The 19,063-nt window shown below is 42.6% G+C and overlaps 1 protein-coding gene across 2 annotated transcripts in view; it reads right to left on the reverse strand.

Annotated features, from left to right (window-relative positions):
* The window catches only part of pola1 (polymerase (DNA directed), alpha 1), a 66,806-nt gene that overhangs the window by 20,668 nt on the left and 27,075 nt on the right, over positions 1–19,063 (reverse strand). For both annotated transcript variants that reach the window (XM_085172228.1, XM_085172226.1), the window contains exons 27-34: positions 13,668–13,700; positions 13,248–13,340; positions 11,907–12,112; positions 11,663–11,795; positions 11,395–11,526; positions 11,122–11,296; positions 10,419–10,600; positions 7,805–7,936 (exon numbers count right to left, since the gene is read on the reverse strand). In XM_085172228.1, coding sequence (XP_085028354.1) covers positions 7,805–7,936; positions 10,419–10,600; positions 11,122–11,296; positions 11,395–11,526; positions 11,663–11,795; positions 11,907–12,112; positions 13,248–13,340; positions 13,668–13,700 — 1,086 coding nt within the window. The remainder of the gene's footprint in view (positions 1–7,804; positions 7,937–10,418; positions 10,601–11,121; positions 11,297–11,394; positions 11,527–11,662; positions 11,796–11,906; positions 12,113–13,247; positions 13,341–13,667; positions 13,701–19,063) is intronic.

The following is a 19,063-nucleotide window of genomic DNA, read 5'->3' on the forward strand; positions in this document are numbered from 1 at the left end:
AGGGGAGGGGGTTAATGCCCAACTAATGACAGAGCATAAGACCCACCGCCATCAACGCCTTTGCTCCTTTCCTACATCCAGCTAGCCTTCGTTCTCCCCATTCACTCAAAATAAACCCCTTCAAAACTGCTGCACCTGTCTGCCTATCAATACCACCCCCCTTCACCTACCACACACACGGTAGCTCCGATTGATTTTTAGGTCCGCCTTTGTCTTCTAATCAGTTTTGAAAAGCAGCAACCAAAAGAAATGGTGAGGATTATTTTCTTTACAGCCGATTTAACCCTATATGAGCAACTTTTTTCCCTGTATTGGTCCTTTTTAATAATCTGTCAGGTTCTTTAAGGTTATTGTAAAAAGCATGTTTGATTTTAAGGATGCATTTCTCCTGCAAAATCTTTAGGATGTTTCTATAGTAAACCATCAGTGAACAATACTGTAATGGTAAATGGACTGGTACTTACATAAAGCTTTTCTACTCTAACTGAGCAGTCAATCCAGTTATTACTTCACATTTACCCATTTACACCCACACATACACTTCCTATCACACACTCTTCCACCAGTGGAGCACTTTGGGGTTTAGTATGTTACCCAGGCATGCAGGCTGGAGGAGCTGTGGATCAAACTGCCAACCATGTGCCTGGCAGACCACCCACTTCACCCCACTGAGCCACCCACTACAAATGAACAGCACTTCAGTTCAGCCACTGTTTCTTTATGCAATTTGGGCTTCACCGGGTTCCAATGACGTTGTGATGCTATGAGATTTATATGAGACTAGTATTTCATGTCAGCAATTTCTGACCAAAACGCATCACATTGTGGATCACTAATTGCAAAATCTGTCCCATTTTAATTTTCATAATGTACTAAATATTTTCAGTGGCAGGTCGGTTTAGCAGTTGGACTGCTATAGAGCCATCCTCAGTGGCCGCTTTAGTTACACCTTGTTAGTACCTAAAACCAGGTTTCTGCCTTCAGAACAGTCTGAATTCATCATGGCATTGATTCAACAAGATGCTGGAAACATCTCTGAGATTTTGTTCCATATTGACATGATAGCATCAGAGTTGCTGCAGATTTAGTGGTTGCACATCCATGATTTCTCTCTTGTACCACCACATCCCAAAGGTGCTCTGCAGAATTGAAATCTGCTGACTGTGGAACCATGGAGATGGGTACACTGATCATATAGAGATGGTCAGGAAGAATACTCGGGTAGCTTGTGGCATCTGAAAGATAGTCAGCTGTTAATAAGATAACTATGGTGTGCCAAGAAAATATCCCCCATAGGCTGAACCATTGATACAAAGAAGGATTGATCCAACTTTTATGTTCACGGCAAATTCTGTCCCGACCGTCTTAATGTCACAGGAAAACTTGAGACCCACCAGGTTAGTCAACTTTTTCCAATATTCACCGATTACACTGAGCTGTAGCCTCGGTTTCCTGTTCTTAGCTGACAAGAGATGCTCTTCTGCATATCTTAGCTGTAACAAGTGGTTATTGGAGTTACTGTTGCCTTTCTGTCAATTTAAAGCTCCATTCTCCTCTGACCTCTTCAATTCATTTTCACTCACAGAACTGCAGTCACTGGATAATTTCTCTTTTTGAGGCCATCCTCTTTAAACTCTAGAGATGATTATGTGGGAAAATCCCAGTAGATTAGCAGTTTCTGAAATACTCAGACCATGTCATGTTTAAAGTCACTTAAAAATCACCTTTATTCTCTATTCTGATGCCTGCTTTGAACTTCAGCGGGTCACTTTGACCATGTCTTCAAACCTAAATGCACTGTCCTGACTAGATATCTGTACCGATGGGCTGTTGAACAAGTGCACCTAACAAAGTGGCTGATGAGTGTAGGTTCATCCATTCTCATACATTTAATTTAACAAACCAATTAGATCAAACCAGAGACAAATACATCTAACCAACTATTCCTTCTGCAACTGCACACATTTCCAGTAACCTCATGTACACCTCACCACATCAACAAAAATTTGCAAATTAATTTATTGCGTTCAGCATGAATACCAGAAAAATATGCATTTTTTAAAAGAAAAAAATTGCAGTTTTTTTCTCCCCCAAACAGGAGATGAAGGCGTAGACATGTCGTCTACACAAACAGGCTACACACACACAAACACACACACATACAAACAGAGAGAAATTCGGTCAATCTCTTTTAAATGAAAACCAAACACACAACATATGTCCCAAATCAATTAGAAAGTCCCAGAGTTCACAGCTTTACCCACAATACCCAGGGCCAGGACTAATTATCCAAACACCTCTGCTGTTCTTGTGCAAAGAGCTAGGCATCATGGGAAATGAGACTGCTTCACCGTGTCTGATAAAGACACATGCAGGACAATAGTTCATGGAGGTGGGAGATAAGGAGTATGAGAGTGGGAGGCTGTAGCGCAGTCTTTTTTGTGTACTTCTTATGACACAAGCCTTGGCACACACTGCTGTTCCCATGGGCCTGATTCACTGGCACACAAACATTCAGTGTGCGTACAAACATATTCATTGGCGCCCATTCACATGAATTAAAATGAATTAACAAGGCACACATCAAAGACTGAGGAGGTTCAAAGGAGGAACTCATAATGGCCTTCTGCTCTGCCGCTGTGACCCCAAAAACCCGTCCACACACAAGCCACATACCGAAAGAAATAAAAAATTAAGTTAAGATCAAGTGCGGCAGACCTGCAAGCCACATAGAAAGGACTGAAAACAAGAAGCACATCAGGACCAAAGAAGGATAAAAAAAAAAAAAAAAGTCTAATTGAGGCATATTGCAAGAGCGAGGGTGGGGGTGGGTGGGGGTGTACAGTCGGACGCGAGAATAAAGACTCATAATTGCATAATTACAGCAGTGGATACCTGACACACTGAATGCAGATGTCAAATGAGTTCCACATAATTTAACCAAATAGAGGCAAGACCAGGCCACGACAGGGCCCACCACGAAATGTACCCTTCCTCTGCAGCTTCTTCTTTGTTTGTTTTTTTATTTTTAAAACACATTTATCTCATCCGAAACCCTCCGCTTTGTTAAATTCTCATAATTTAGGCTCTGATAATTCAACATCACTCTCGACGCTGTAGTTCATAAACCTTCCCTCGTCATCTCCATGTTTATTTATTTCAGTAAGCAATCCTATAAACAATGTTCAGTCTGAATAATCCACTGATAATCTTCCATAAATGACTGATCGAGTGCCCTGCAAGTCTCAGATAACCCTTCAAAGTGCTGCTACTGAGCCATTTTAAATGGTAATTAAAGTAGAGGTTTGACGATTTTGATTCAATTAATTCAGTCGTGGCTAAAGCTGACAATAAAATTAGATTTGTTTCTTACATTACTTCTATACTGTAGACTCCTGCTGAGAAGCCACGCCCCTTTTTTAGTCTTGATCCTCTGCTCTGATGGCTCACCATGGCAATGTGTTAGTGAGGAATCCACCACTACACACTGCAGACCACATGTAAGGCTGTGTGCTGCTCAGGGCGTACACAGCACCATCATTATGGATAAACCTGCACTGGTTATATGTTCAGAGGAGTTGATAGATTATCAGTCAATCTGATGTTACGGCACTCTTCCAGGAACAACAAGGTCCAATAAACTCAATTAGGTGCCATTTCTATACTTCTCTCTAAATCATTACAGTTTCGAATCCTGTATACATTTCCAGTTTGATCACTTCTCTTAAAACTGCAGTTTACCTTACAGTGATGTAAAGGGTAAAAAAAGACAGTTTAAAGTAGTTTTTCCAGCGCTGTTCTTATTTTACTCTCAGAGAGCAAACATTCACATCTAAACCCCCCCCCCCCCCAAAAAAAAAAAAAACTATTGATAATTGATGTTTTGTAAATCAAATAATTTATTAATGAGACAATTTGAGCTCCATTGTTGTACTGTATAAGTGGAGAAGCCTCTCTGATGTGACTTCTGCAGCAGAGGAATCCACCTGCCACACACGCATACGCACACACGCATGCAGAAAGACCTCTAACTGTTTTTTGTGCTTTGGCAGTCAACACTTCCAGCTCTAAAGTGAATAGACCTAAAAATCGGTCTACTTCACAGACACGCACTCTCTCACACAGACACAGACACACACAGTGAAAAGAGCTCAAACGGTTCCACTTTGTACCTCCTCCGCTTAATCAAAGCTTCTCTATTCAACAATTTGACCTTTTGTTCAAAACAGGATTATCACCTTCTCTGGTCTTCATTCACCCTTTCTCTCTCTCCCTCCCCCTTTCTTCTCTTGCCCCTCAGCCTGTTTCCAGGGGCGACCCGCATGACGAGGGTAATTGCAATAATTTGTTAAATGCCATGGTAACGGTTGTTAGATGGGAGGGGTTTAAAAAAAAAAAAGAAGAAGAAGAATTGGGTGGTTCAGGAAACAAGCGAATCTCTCATTTTGCCAAAGACAGCGGGGATGAGAAGAGGGAATGATGGCTGTGTGTGTGTGTGTGTGTGTGTGTGTGTGTGTGTGTGTGTGTGTGTGTGTGAGTGAGTGAGAGAGAGAGGTAGTGGGCAAGTATTTGCCCATTCTCAGGGTGCTGGTTTATTGATAATGGTGGGGGTGAGGTGGGGAGCAGAAGGTAATTTCACTAATGATTAATGTCTCTGTGGTTAGAGCTAAAGACGCCAACACATATATACGTATATCCACGCACACGCGCGCACACACACACACACACACACACACACACAGAGGTACAGAGCTTTCACTCTATCTGCCCAGACAAACAGCTCTATTTGAACTCTCCCTCGGCCTGAAAGGAATCCTTAATTACACAATATTACCCCTCTTCATTGCCCTGCTGTGTGTGCTGTGTCCACTGCTGTTCAGCCCTCGGTGTGTGTGTGTGTGTGTGTGTGTGTGTGCGCATGTGTATAAATGTGTGTTACTGTGTGACGTGTAAGTATTCAGTGGTAGCAGCTGTTTCACACATCGTGACAAAGGGGCTGAGGGGGACTCACTACCCACACATTCACCACGCTAATTGATTTCTGTTCAGCACTGTGGGAGAGTTACCCTGCTACACACACACACAACACAACACACACACACACACACACTGCATTCCACTCACTCAAGAACAAGGTGTTGGAAGCCATGAGGAGATAGAGTCCCCTACGAAGACAACGCAGGCATCCTGTTTAATTCACTCCCAGGCTGCAAACTGACTACACCGTCCTTTACACCGTCATGTGTCACAGCCTCTCGATCTACTCTGTCCAAGAGGAATCTGCAGATATCAGTGTTCACATACTTTACTGCCATAAATCAGAGTGCCACGGCATGACAGACTTTTGAAAACGACAGAAATAAATCTTGCAAGTAAATTGCAAGTCTTTTGCAAAGGCACTACAAATCATCTTCTCAGGGTCTATATTGATGTCCCACACTGCCACAACGGTCATGTTTCTGTTCAATAACTTCACTGACACTTTAGCTAACATAGCAGTGAATTATTGCAGTTTTATCATACATTGCATATTTCATAGGAAGACTACTTCTTAGGGCCTTCTGCCATCTAAAATGCTCACAAGATAAAACGGATGACAATCTGAATGGCTCGCAAAGAGGTTTATGAAACATTCACACCCATCTCACTCCAAGTATAGTTAGCTGTGCGAGGTGAGGTATTCTCAACTTTTTCAATTTTTATTTGTTAGAAACTAATCGTGGACTTTTTAACTTGCACTACTGGGTGCAACTCGATGTTATCTGAAAATGAACATAATTCAGTTTTTAGACGATACGATGTTTCCCTTTGCCATGACTCTGCATTCCAGTGTGACTAGATCACATTTTAACATATGGGCTTCTTTGGTTTGATTTGTTACCAAAGAGAAAATCTGAAATTTTTCAGTTACGTTCGTCTAAAAAAGGTCCTGAGACATTTTACTCTACACCAACGTGGTGTACTGACTGTTTACAAATAAATAAAAATACAAAACTAGTAACATTTTTGAAAATATGAAATGTCATCAGTGTCTAAATTAAGTGAAAAATAATCAACAATATTACTGAATTATTATCCTATCATGTAAAGCAGAACATGCATGAAACTAAGTTGCACTGTAATGACTACTTCAACCTTTTTTGGGTCATAAGATGTCAAAGTAGTTCTGGTTTGAAACATTGCTGCATAGGACTGTTGTAAGCAAAAGGTTTAACACTTAGGCAGTGCTGACAGCATCACCATCTTCAGGACTAAGGCAGAGACACGGTGGATAAACATTTTGTAGGAAGACCAATCTTCTTCTTGTTGTTATAATAGTGTCCAACCAACACACTGCTCGTCTTCTTCTGCGCCTTGTTCCTTCTTTTCTTCGTTAATTTTCTAATGGCTGTCGTTTTGTGATGACATGGCACTGTTAAAACTGTCAACTGGTGTTTTTTTCTTATGGTCCAACTTTTGCAACGAAAGGCGAGTGCGGAGAAAATCAAACTGTATGTAAGGCTTCTTCTATTTGTCAGAAAAGTATCCTTAGATTTGAACAAAGGCTGCTGTTATTTACAGTTGCACTTCTTTATAATGCAAATATACTGGCGTAATTTCTATAGGTATGTATATTTGACAACCATGTCATCATCTTTCAATGCACAGCTGAAAATATGAATAGGTACCAGCGAGAGATGATGATTCACACTTTCACGCCTTCCATAAATGCTTAAATACAACCTGCAAAAATGATTTACGCTAGAAAAACATACAGCAAATAAAAATTGTAAATAGTCTTTCAAGTAAGTGGGTGTCTTGTATTGAGACAAATCTGCTTGATCTTTAAAGTCCATTATGTTTGATTTAAAGTAATTTAAGTTTTTGCTCATACCTTAATGACCCTGTTTCCCACATCTATCATTTAAATTTCACCTTATCATCTAAAACTGCGTGTGCATTTTAAACTTGGTATTCAGAGTACAAATGGCCATTTAACTATTTCCATGATCATGCGCCGACATATCCTTCTGGAGCTCTTTTCCATTTTACATGCTCAGTGTGCTCTTTGGTTGAAAATGTCAGCACAGTGCCCTGCTGAGGTTTTCTTCATCTTTTGCCCAACATCCTTTTGATAGCTTCTCTTAACATGACTGCATCTGTTGCATCCCCCATTGTGTTAAATACAGTCCAACCCTTTCACAGACACTTTGTGGAAGGTCAATTTTAGCGAGTTTTGACGATTTCATTACACACAGCTCATGTTCTGTGACCACTTGAGCTTGTATTTTGTCAGCCAAATCCTTTATTTAATACTTTAGCAACGTGCTGCTGTCGTAGGTAACAAGCATAAATGCAGCGTTGTGGACTCAAGACACACTTGTTTATTTTTTTGTTTTGTTTTTTTAACATTCAGAAAGGAACATTTTGGATTGAATGAACAAATTTGTATTACTACAGAGAAAATTTTTAAATAAATAAATAAGGAAAGCACTCAAACTAATTACCCTAGAACCTTGATGTGCAGTTTTGTAATACTATATTTAATACTGGGCATATTTTAACCAATGAAATATATTAATGCACAAAAATACATGTCAAATTGAAGTACTCTGCTTTCATTTCAACCCATACATCTCAAACTGAAATAAGAGATCAACCTATTAAGGCTTCAAAGCAAAACAATGAATAACCACCTGGCATTAGTGTACAAGGGTTAAAGAAAACTAAAATAAAAAACAGTAGAAATACAGTTATCTGGAATCAGCTGCACATCAAAATGTGACTATCAAAGGCAGACGGGAATACAAACAGAAATACTCACCGCGTAGTATCTTTTGATGTGGCGACGGATGTCAAGCACAAGTTTGTTGCGGATGTTGACGACGTAGTCAGCTGGAGAACCTCCACAAGGGATGTGACAGCAGCGCATCAAACTAGGCTCAACCTTTGAACCCTGACAAAGAGAGTGTGTATTACATTCCTGAAAAGAAACCGCATGTAACCACGTACACTAAGCTCGCATCATCCTGTAATGAAGTAAAGTAGCTTTATTTTATTGATGGTAACAAAAAGAAAAGGGAACCACAAATCAGGAGAAATTTAAAATTCCTCCTATAGTTTGCATGCACATGTACTAAAATGCTTCAGCAGGTACAATGGCCTCTAAGGGCAAACATCAACTATAGTCTAACTGCCTTATATGCATACTATATGAATTCATCACAGCTCCATATTTAACCCTGTAATCAGCAAACCCAGTTTTGCAACACACAAACACAACCATTACCTTTAAACCTTAACAAAGACCATGTCACACACAGAGGAGCTTAAAGAAACCCTGGGTCCAGTAGATTTTAGCGTTATTGTAGCCTGAAGAAAACAGGTCAACATGACCCCGGTTCCCCTGAATTGTCCACTTGACAGCGAGCTTTATAGTTAATGCAATGAAAAAAGTAGACGCACTACATACCAATTACACTAAATATAACGCCTTTAAACACTTGCTCCTTTAAACCTCAACTCCATTTACCTGTCGCACTGACAGCTGCAAAAAAAGGTTTCTGCAGGGAAGTCTGTGACATAAAAGAATGCATGTGACACCCCCCACCCAGCCACACACTGGCTTTTTGTTTGCCTACATCACTTCTTTAGGAGTGGGAAAAAAAAAAAAAAAAAGAAACACACAGTTTTCTACCAGTTGGAGTCAATCAACTCATTTGATTCCTCTAATAGCCAGTCACACCAAGAACACACACACGTACACACATCTTAGCCTTACTCTCATTTTAGTCTGTCTAATCTCCTCCCCTCGTCTTCTTTATCTCCCACGTGTTTTTTTCAAAAGTTCACTTTCAAGAGCAGACTCTCCTTTCAAAACAAGTTGTATCTACTACAACACTTTCTTGTTAGTCATTTTATCGCCGGGCAATTAAATGAAAATATGAAACACTCAAAGTACTGTCTTGTGACTGTGTGAGACTTATGAGAAGGGGATGATATCTTCTAACACTCCCAGTTCTCCTCAATGTCTGGCTACAAACCCCGGCCGTTATCTGGACCGCCTCATGTCCGCACATTAAATAGGCTTTTGAAAAACAATTTTAAAAGGTTTGCCATGCCAACTGCCTAAGCAGGCCATTTTGTCAACGTCTTGGTTTGTGCAGCTTTCACAGCGTGCTGATTTAACTGCCTGCGTGGGATACCTAACGCTCTATTAAAACTGAACTGAGGGTATTCCCCTGCAGCCTTATCCACATTTTTTTCCCTTCTCTGCTCTTAATCTTTTCATCCTCCTCTCCCGCTACCTCCATCAAACAACTTTCCTCCTCTGTCTGTCCTCCATCATACATCACCGCCTCCTCCTACCATCTCTGGCTCAGTGTCAGCGGAGGAGTCAAGGCCCATCTGTCCTCCCCTCTCTCTCTGAGCTGTTAGACCATGCTCACCACCTTAATTAACTTACCGTCTTATCCGTATCACTGTGTGTGCGTGCATACCGGCCTCCGGCAACAGAGAGGAGAATTAACATCAGTAATCAGATGATTCCTGGTTCGTTTAGACTAATGCTATATTTTATTCTGACATTTCAAGTTCATGCATTGTACTCTTAATAGCAGGACGCAGACCGTTTAGTACAAGCACGATCACTCGGGCGAGATTATTCTGCTTTTTCTTGTGCAACAACACACCAGCATATCTGTTCAAGTGTGTAATGATATTATCCTTTTATGGAGAGTGTGTTTAATACTCCCGTTTTAATTATTACAAGTTCTCTCCACCACTCGAGGCCAAAGGCTTGTCAGTTTTATTAGTGTCTTCTAGACAAGAAAAAGCTGTGTGTCCTGCTCCTCATTAGAAGCTGATAACACACACGCACACACAAAACCTTGGCCTGACAAATGGTAGGAGATCAGTGTGTGTGTGTGTGTGTGTGTGTGTGTGTGTGTGTGTGTGTGTGTCTCCATAGAGCCGCAGGGGTTAAGGAAAGGCTTTTCAAGTTGTGGAGTCCAAACTATGCCAATGAAAACAGAGTCCGTACTGGAGCCAGGCAGCTGTCTTAAAATACAGACAGAGACACAATATGGAGAATGACTAACGCATGAATCCTTCACAGGAAGTTTTACTGAAATGCCTTCTGAAACATTATTCTCCCGCTCTTTATTTGTGTCTCTGATTAATCCATTAGACCAGTGAAACACACCATTACTGATAAAAGCCATCTCCTTTTTCCCCTTTCAATCTTCGGCCATATCTGTGAGGTGCTTTGTGTGTGTGCGCTGAGAGAAGACAGCACATTTCTTCAGCTGAAGTCTAAACTGCCACAGGTTTAATACGACTTCAAATACAACTCTAAGAAAGATTATCTGGTCCTGCACAAACAGAGAAAGCAATACAGAGGAGTTTTATGATGGACAGCGGTGTGTTCATCTACTCACAGCTCCTTCAAAGACGCTGTCGTAGATGTTGTCAGTGCCACACTGAGGACAGGTGAAAGTAAACCTCTCACAGTCTTTATAGCGCTCCTCATCAGTCAGCTGGACGGGAACACCCAGCAAGCCGTCGGCTTCCTCCTCCCTCTGGAACTGCTGCTGAGCTCTGAACTGACTCGGGTCCAGACCTGACATGGAAATAAAAGACTTGTTTTTTAAGGTTTACAGCAGAGCAAATGTTTATTCAGAAACACGGCTGAAGGCAAAATATTTCATGCCTGATAAACACCAATGAAAGGTGGTCATGCTGCAATTAAGCATTCTGTATTTAGCTGTTCGGCTGTCTACAGATGTTATTATTATTTTAAAAAAATTAAACTGTGACCCACAGACACTTCATTTGAGTGTTTACGGGAAGTGTATTGTAGTGAAACTGGAAATAATTTGCAGCACTTGACAAGATTATTAAGTAGGTATTATGTCTTCTGCGACAAGAGAGGAAACGTGCATAAAATGTGAATCCAAGTAATGATTTAATCCATAAAACAGTTTTTCAAAAAGCAGTATTTTCATCTGTAGGAACTTCCTCGAGCAATTTGGTCGTTTTATTTCTAAGTAACACGGCTCCTTTAAACTTTTTTGTAATTATTTTCCATAAGGCATAACATTACTCACTTCTGGGGTCTGCAATAACTTGTAATTCACTCACCCAACCATGAGGCTATGAGTACACCGTCAATACCCTCAATAGGATCGCATATGCGAGACACCACAGGGTGGACCTGCTGGGCCAGGTAGTACTGTGTGTCCAGGGTGAGATTCTCCTGTTTCTGGAGCTGCTCTAGAGCATAGGCTCTCTGACTGGCTGGCAGGTTGGAGCCATCCTAGTGGACAAAGAAGATGCATTTCCAATGTATTTGTACTGAAATATCACTGAAACACACAAAGAAATGAGATATTCGTTTCTCTACTAGATACACACTTTACAGATGAGGTAGGAGATGGTATCACCAGCTTTGACCCGACGACCACCCTGGGAGTTAATCCACAGAGCAACGTGGACATGAGGGAGACTTTTCTTATCAGGGTAGTCCTGAGGATCCTTTGTGAGTGCCTGGTGAAGTCAAGACAAGACAGCAGTAATAGATGAGAATGGCAATGGCAAAACAAAAAAACCCCCAGCATGTCCAGAGTCTTAAGCCTCATTTTAATCAAATGAAAAGTAAACACACAAACAGTGATTGCCTCACCTTGTGGATCTCATACTGGTTCAGTGGTATGTCTCCACTAGCCACCTTCTCTCCCAACTCCACCAGGTGTTTCTGGATGTTCTCCACAATGACATCACGACTCTGATCAGACAGGATCTGCCCAATCACGTAGCTAGAAAAATAAATAAACACAATGAATTTTTCCTTACAAATGAAAATCTTTTGTAAGGTGCTTCCAGTGCTCCATATACTGACGCGCTAACTGTTTCCCATGCTAACGTACTTGCCGCATTCCTTAGCCAGGTCGCACCAATCCCTACGGACGATGTCCAACCCTTTGAGCTCTTGCTTGACGCTAAAACGTCCTTCTCCGTGTTGTTCCACCACAAGGGCGGCATACTTCTTCTTCTTCAGCAGCAAAAGAGACTTGAACACACCATCAATGTCGATCTCCAATAGTTTGTACAGCTTGTTTACTTCTGCCTTCACCTGGGATCAAAGTGCAAACACACAGATTCAGTGTCAACATCTGGTTATAATTAGGGATGCACCGATACCGATACTGGTATCGGGACCGATACTGTAAAATGTGGTATCGGTTAACTCGTAAAAGTTAACCGATACCACGAACCGATACTAACTTATTTCATTAATCAGAGGGTGGATTGTCATTTTTGTTGTAGCTTTTTAGATTGGCCACTAGGGGGACATCCCGCGCTAAACAGGCACAGGGTTAGACGAGTGAGACTGGCGGCTCCAGATAAAAAAGAGAAACTGGAGGCTGCTGTAGCTAGGCTAAACAAAATGTCAGCAGTGTGGACCGGAACAGCCAACTTTAACTCAGGTTTTGGAAAAGCGATGAAAAATGTCAAGAGAAAATCCACGGGCAGTTTAAATAACAGAGGCTCTGACTCATTTTATTGCTCTGGATGACCAGCCAATGCCGGTCGTGGAAAACATAGGATTGCACCGTCTTCTCAGCATACTCGAGCTGCGATATGAAATTCCCAGCCGCCCACACATCAGGGAGATAATGGTGCCAAAACTTTCTAAAGAGGTAAAGACAAGCAGTGTGTGCGATGTCAGTCCTTGGTTTAACGGCACAGTGGACTGATGATCCACGGGCAGATGGGGAGTTCGTTCGTCAATGCCAAATACTTTCGTTATTTTGTTTGTTTGTTTATAATATGGACACTCTGCAATAATTTAAAAGTTTATTTTATTCTCAAACCTAATTTGTATTTATTTTATTCCAAAGTGTTTATTTATTATTCTGAAAGCTCGAGACAGTGCCAATAGTTCAGTGATATTTTGTTAAATTACAATGTGGAGACTGCAATAATTTAAGAGAAGTGCTTATTTTTCACTTGAAATTTATTTGTGGTCATTTTTATTAAGATTTTATTTTTTATCGGCAGAGAATAAAGTAAAACCTGTCTTCCAATTCATTGCATTTGTGTGTGTGTGGTAGAAGTATCGGTTTTTGTACTCGGTATCGGCAAGTACTCAGATCCAAGTATCGGTATCGTATCGGTTTGAAAAAATTGGTATCGTTGCATCCCTAGTTATAATCTCCACTGCATGGTGCGCATGTAAAAACTGATAAAACACCCAAAGCACACACCTTATTGCCAAGTTTAAAAACTTCATCCAGACACTTGCTGTTTGTGTTGATCATGATAGAGTCAGTATCTCCATAGATGACTTCCAGATTCATCTGAGTCACACAAAAGAGAGGGGGAGAAAGAGACAAAAAAAAGAGAAAGAATCCATACAGTTAAAACTGGAATAATAAAGTGAATATTACACACATCAAACTACACAATTTCTAAAACAATCTCATGTTAGATTTGGCTAATTAATGATATTTAACCCAAAGTTTATCATTTAGCTGCTTAATACAGATGCAAGAATCCAGGCGTCCTGATCCAGTGAAGAAGTCATTATTAAAAGGATTATTTGTCCTGTACATTTTACGTTATTCTGCACATAATTACATATCATATTAGAGATATTAAACAGGAACAACTTGGTAATGACTGACCTTCTGAACCATGTCTTTCGTGTGCATCAAAATCTGGAGAAAAGAGGAGACAACACTATGAATGATGCCAACAACAAAAACAACACAACACAAGCACAGTAAACAAACATGTCACTCAGGAAGATGAAATGATTAAATATTAAGTTTCTGTGTTATTTATTTTGTGTGTGTGTGTGTGTGTGTGTGTGTGTGTGTGTGTGTGTGTGTGTGTGTGTGTGTGTGTGTGTGTGTACACACATTTGTGTGGACATGGGAGCAGAGCAGGTGATTTGCTTTAAATGGGGGATAATTGGCTAAGAGGGCAATTATGAGAGCATGCTGTGACAGGCGTCTTTTCAACCCACACAAATTCACAGTCAGGCAACACACACACACACACCATAATGACTTGTAATGGCCTTTATAACCTTCTGGTTGACTGACGGAGAAATAAGAGAATTCTGTAAATGCAGATTGACCACTGTGTGTGTGCGTGAGGAAAGCTCTGAGCAGCAGAGGGATCCTAACAGGTGGGGGCCCAGAGGAAGGGAGGGCAGTGTGGGGACCTCAGGTCGCTAATCTGGGGGGGTCGGAGAGACTGAACGCAGTGTGACCTGTCACCAGCAATCTGCTCCTCAATCAACCACAGCCGCATATATACACCCCGACTTGCACTGTGCTCCGTGTGGGGACAAGGACGCTGCTATTTCAGAGTGTGAGGAAGGGGCGGGGTCAGGCTTCCACTCCCTGAAACCAGAGTGGGCCATAAGCATGCTTTATGGGCTGCTACATACCGCTGTACGGCGGGGGGAGTTTGAGTCATTCAGGGGAACAGCCTCTCCATTAGGGACTGCAGTCAAGGTCAAGGTCTTACCACAAACACACACACAGTTTTTCACCTCTGCACTTATGCAGTGGATTTTGCTGTAGACAAAATGACCCCTGCCTGTTTAGCAGAAGAAGAAAGGTTGGAAAAGAGGAAGATGAAAGAACTCTTTATAAATACTCAGACTGAGTGCGCAGGTGCTCCACTCCAATAATTCATGAATACAAATCTCATTTGAGACATTTTTAACACTGCAAAAGCAGAAGTAAAGGCCTCAATTCGTGGTTTAAAATGTGAATGACAGCTGCCTGCAGCGAGTGTAGAGTCGTTTATTTACGACAGAAAACGAGCCCGAGGAAATGATCATTCACAGGTATAAAATAAAATGTAAAGATGACACCAAATGTGCTCAGTCTGTCAGACTAAAGGTCACATTTACTTATTCCTTTTTTAAAATTCCATGCATTTGAAAATAATTTTGACATTTAACTATACGAAACACTATAACTGAAGGTTGATGTTTCAAATACAGCCAGCTACTAAACACAAACACCACAACAAGCAGCTGTGATGGTTCAGGCTCATCTGCTAAGGAGTCCTTGGTTAGACACTAGGCCAGCACCTTGCACTGGTGTGTGCACATGTGCATGTGACTAAACCGTTTTGTACACTTGCAATGTTATCAAAGTGCAAACCAAAGTTCGCACAAATAACAAAGTATCTGTCTTGGAGGGAAAAATCAGGCCTTGTATACCGAGAAACATTTTCCTCTGTTAACAGCTGCCACTGAGCAGCAGCTCTTGAGTAAGAAAAGCTCAGCTGTGCCTGAGCTGAACAGTCCATTTGTTTAATTAAAAAAAAAAAAAAAAAAAGCACCAAAACAGGCATGTGAAATTGCAGCAAAGATTCCTCCCATATTTGAATCATTAAAAGTAAAACTTGAAGCAGCACTTTTTTTTTTCCTTGGGTAATGTGATTTTACAAAGCTGAGGATTATCAGAAATAAAGATAACAATGCGAGTGTCACATAATCAGACAAAGGAGCCGTTTCAAGACAAATTATTTGAATCAGACGCTAAAATTCAAGTTGGAAAATGACAAAAAAGTAAAAAATACACTATAAAATCAGCAGGATATAAATCATGACATAGTAAAACTCATGGAAATTCAAATGCAACTAAAGATAAACTACCCCAACAGGAATGCTAATTTGATCATTAGATCCCTCGTTTGTTGACTTGAACATTTCTAAACAAAACCCAACGTATCCTGATGGTGTTCAGACACCACTGCAGGAAAAAATGCAGGCACAGCCGTCACAATAAAGAGCATTTATAAGAATCAAATGTCTACATCACATTAGCCAAAAATCACAATTAGTTGTGTAACTGTTCTTTTTGTATGTTTTTGATTCTCTCGCCAACTCTACACATTTACAGTCTGAGTTGACCTCATTTGCCAAAAAGGACAAATTAACTTACAGATGAATGCGACAGAAAGCATTAATATCATTTATTTATTTGTATTTTCTACAGACATAACAAAAATATAACCTTTGTTGATTAACCTAACCCTCAACCACAATCATTTACCTTAGCTGTCTATAAAGCCAGCATATAAAGCCTTAAACGTCACCTTCCCACTCCTTACATGGAAAAATTAAATAAGTCATCATAATGTCCCATTTGAAAGAAAGCAAGTGCAAACATCACAAGATGAAGTTCAAGTTCTCCAGCTAACAGCCAAAACATGTAGGAGAATAAAGAAAGAAGAAAATAGTTAAAAAAAAACCCACGGAGTCCGGTAGGGCTGCCACGATTAGTTGACTAGTCACGATTACGCAGACTATTAAAACCGTTGACGGCTAATTTAATAGTCGACGCGTCGTTTGAAGCTTTGTAAGATCCCAAAAAATGGCGGAATAAGTAGTAGGATGTAAGAGTGTAATAACGGACTGAAACAGAAGATGGCAGCACTGCATGTACAAGGATGCCAGCTGCCATTAAACCCCAAAGAAGAAGAAGCTGTGTCCCAGAATTCATAGCGCGGCCCAGCTAAGTTGTCAACAATGGCGGCAGCTAGTTAGTTTTAATATTACTCTTATTATTCTTTCTGGGTCACAAAATAAACGTTTAGCATATTTTCAGGCGAGAATGTAGCTGTATAAACCTCAAATATCTGCTCAGTTTATCAAGACAACACATATTTTCAAAAGCGCTCCGACGTGGGTAACAGACGTCTCACCAGCTCGATAGCTAGCCAGGGTTCAAGGCTCACTAGACCCGGTGAGAACACCGGACTCCCGGCAAATCGTTTTCAAACCCACCACTGTCTTTCGCTACTCAGGTTAAACATGATATATGAGTCACTTAGACAACTTAATAATGTTATTGTTTGGCTTTTTTCAGTATTTTATTTGTTCCTAAGTAAATCGGTTTGGCTGAGATTAAAGTTATAGTTCTCTTTCAAACATTCGTTTCGGTGTCTCACTATGGGGAACGCTCTCTCAGTGTTGTCCTCAGAAGCCTCTATATCATTACTCCAGCCAGTATTGGCTGGCAGTCGTGACGCTTGCGTCAGGGAGGGGCCACCCTCCTCCCTATAAAAGGGTGTGACGCAGCGTCACCCGTCATTCAATTTCCTCTTCTCGCTTCTTAGAATCCTCATCTCTCCTAACTGCGAACGTGAGTGCTAGCTTAACTGTCCACACGAGCAAGCTAACACCTTGGTCACCGGGCGCTAGCACGGCTCGCGTTTCGTGTCGCCTGCTCTTCACCACAGAGCCAGGTCGGAGAGTGTGTTAGCTGCCACCACGCATCTAGCTCAACAGTTAGCTGACCAAGCTATCTGTCTTTGCTACACACGGTCACCAAGCCAAGTAGCGCAAGCGCTAGCCACCACACTAGCTAGGTCATACTAGCTCACCATAGCTACCCGACCGAGAGAAGAAAAAAAAGAAAAAGATCAGCGTTAGCCGTCCAGCCATTCCAAGCTAGCTACACCAAGCTTCCTTAATATGGCAGACCGCAAACCGCTGCCCAGAATTTGCTCCTGCGGTTGCAAAATCTCAGGTTCAGATACACATGACGCGTGTGTGATGTGCCTCGGGCTGCAACACGCCCAAGCAGCTATTTCCACACCGGGTATATGCGAACACTGCGCTCGCTTCACCCACAAAAGCCTTCGCCGAAGGCTAGCCCGCCAGGCTAGCTTGTCGAAGAAGGACCCAATGCTGTCTCCAGTCGGCCCACCGATGGAGCACACTGAGTCCGCCACACCAGGCACCAGCTGGGGCGACGAGATGGATATCGTCCTCCCGCTGGTGGATGATGCCAAGGTCAGCTGCGAAGCTATGTTTGATTCTCTCGAGGCTAATGACGAGCTACTCAGCGAATCCTCTGAGGGAGCGTCGGAACATCTCGTCTCGGACGAGGATGACGACGTTTTCTTTGCCCCCTCTGGTCGGAATTCTGCGACACAAGGGGCCGATTGTGATAACCCCGGCACACAGTCCCGCGGCATGGAGCTATTTGACGTTGCAAAACGGGCAGCTGAAAAGCTGGCAATCCCATGGCCCGCGGTGACAACGGAGACCTCCACCTCACGATACGAGGGTAAAAGGCTCCCCGTAGCAAAGCGCACTACTAAGCAGGTACTGCCGCTTTTCCCCGAATGCGTGGACGAGGTCACACACTGCTGGGCAAAGCCATTTTCGTCACCCAACCCCGTGCAGGGAGCGGCGGCGTTTGACTGCGCTGGAATGAAAGAGAAGGGCATCTACCAAATTCCCACAGTGGAGAATCTGGTGGCTTCTTATCTCCACCCAAACCAGAAACTTTCCATGTCATCTGGTCCGTCCCTGCCCTCCAAGGCCAAACGCCTGCAGTCCTCCCTGGCTGACAAGGCGTATAAATCGGTTGCCACCACCGCGAGGGCATTGAACGCCTCATCGCTCCTGCTAGCCTACTCGGCGGAGCTCCAGGACCAGGCTGCTGCGAACCCGGGTGCTATCGAGCTGTGGGAAGAGCTGGGCGTAGTTACGGACCAGTGTCTCCACCTCACTAGAGCAGCAGTACAAGCGGCGGGCAGAGCCCTCAGCATCATCGTCCTACAGGAGAGGGCAAGATGGCTGAACTTGTCGGGGCTTTCGGACAGAGAAAAACGTGACATTCTGGACGAAAGCATCGACCCCGCTGGGCTTTTCGGGACCGCCGTTGCCACCATGCAAAGACGGTGCGAGGAGAAAAAGAAAGAGGGAGAGGCCCTGCAGCTGTGTCTCCCTAGGAAGACCCAGGCTGCGCCTCCACCCAGTCACCGCACATTCGCTCAGGTCACCAGCCGTCCAGCCGGCGTGCCGACGTTTAGAATCCCTCGCCGCCCAGCCCCGCAGGTCGCGGCCCAGGGTCCCCTAGGATCGCAGAACCCTAAGACCCACTGGCCCAGGAAACACGTCCCGCCTGCTGCCGCTCAGGGTGCCCCACCACCAGCCAAGCAGTCGGACCGCAAGAAGAAGCGGACTGCCTAACATCCCCCACGGGGAGATCGGAGCCGGACCAGCCCGGGCTCCAAGTTCACTCCAGGGCTCAGTTCC

The sequence above is a fragment of the Neolamprologus multifasciatus genome, chromosome 9 (genome assembly GCF_963576455.1).
Source record: "Neolamprologus multifasciatus chromosome 9, fNeoMul1.2, whole genome shotgun sequence".
In the NCBI taxonomy this organism is placed as follows: Eukaryota; Metazoa; Chordata; class Actinopteri; order Cichliformes; family Cichlidae; genus Neolamprologus; species Neolamprologus multifasciatus.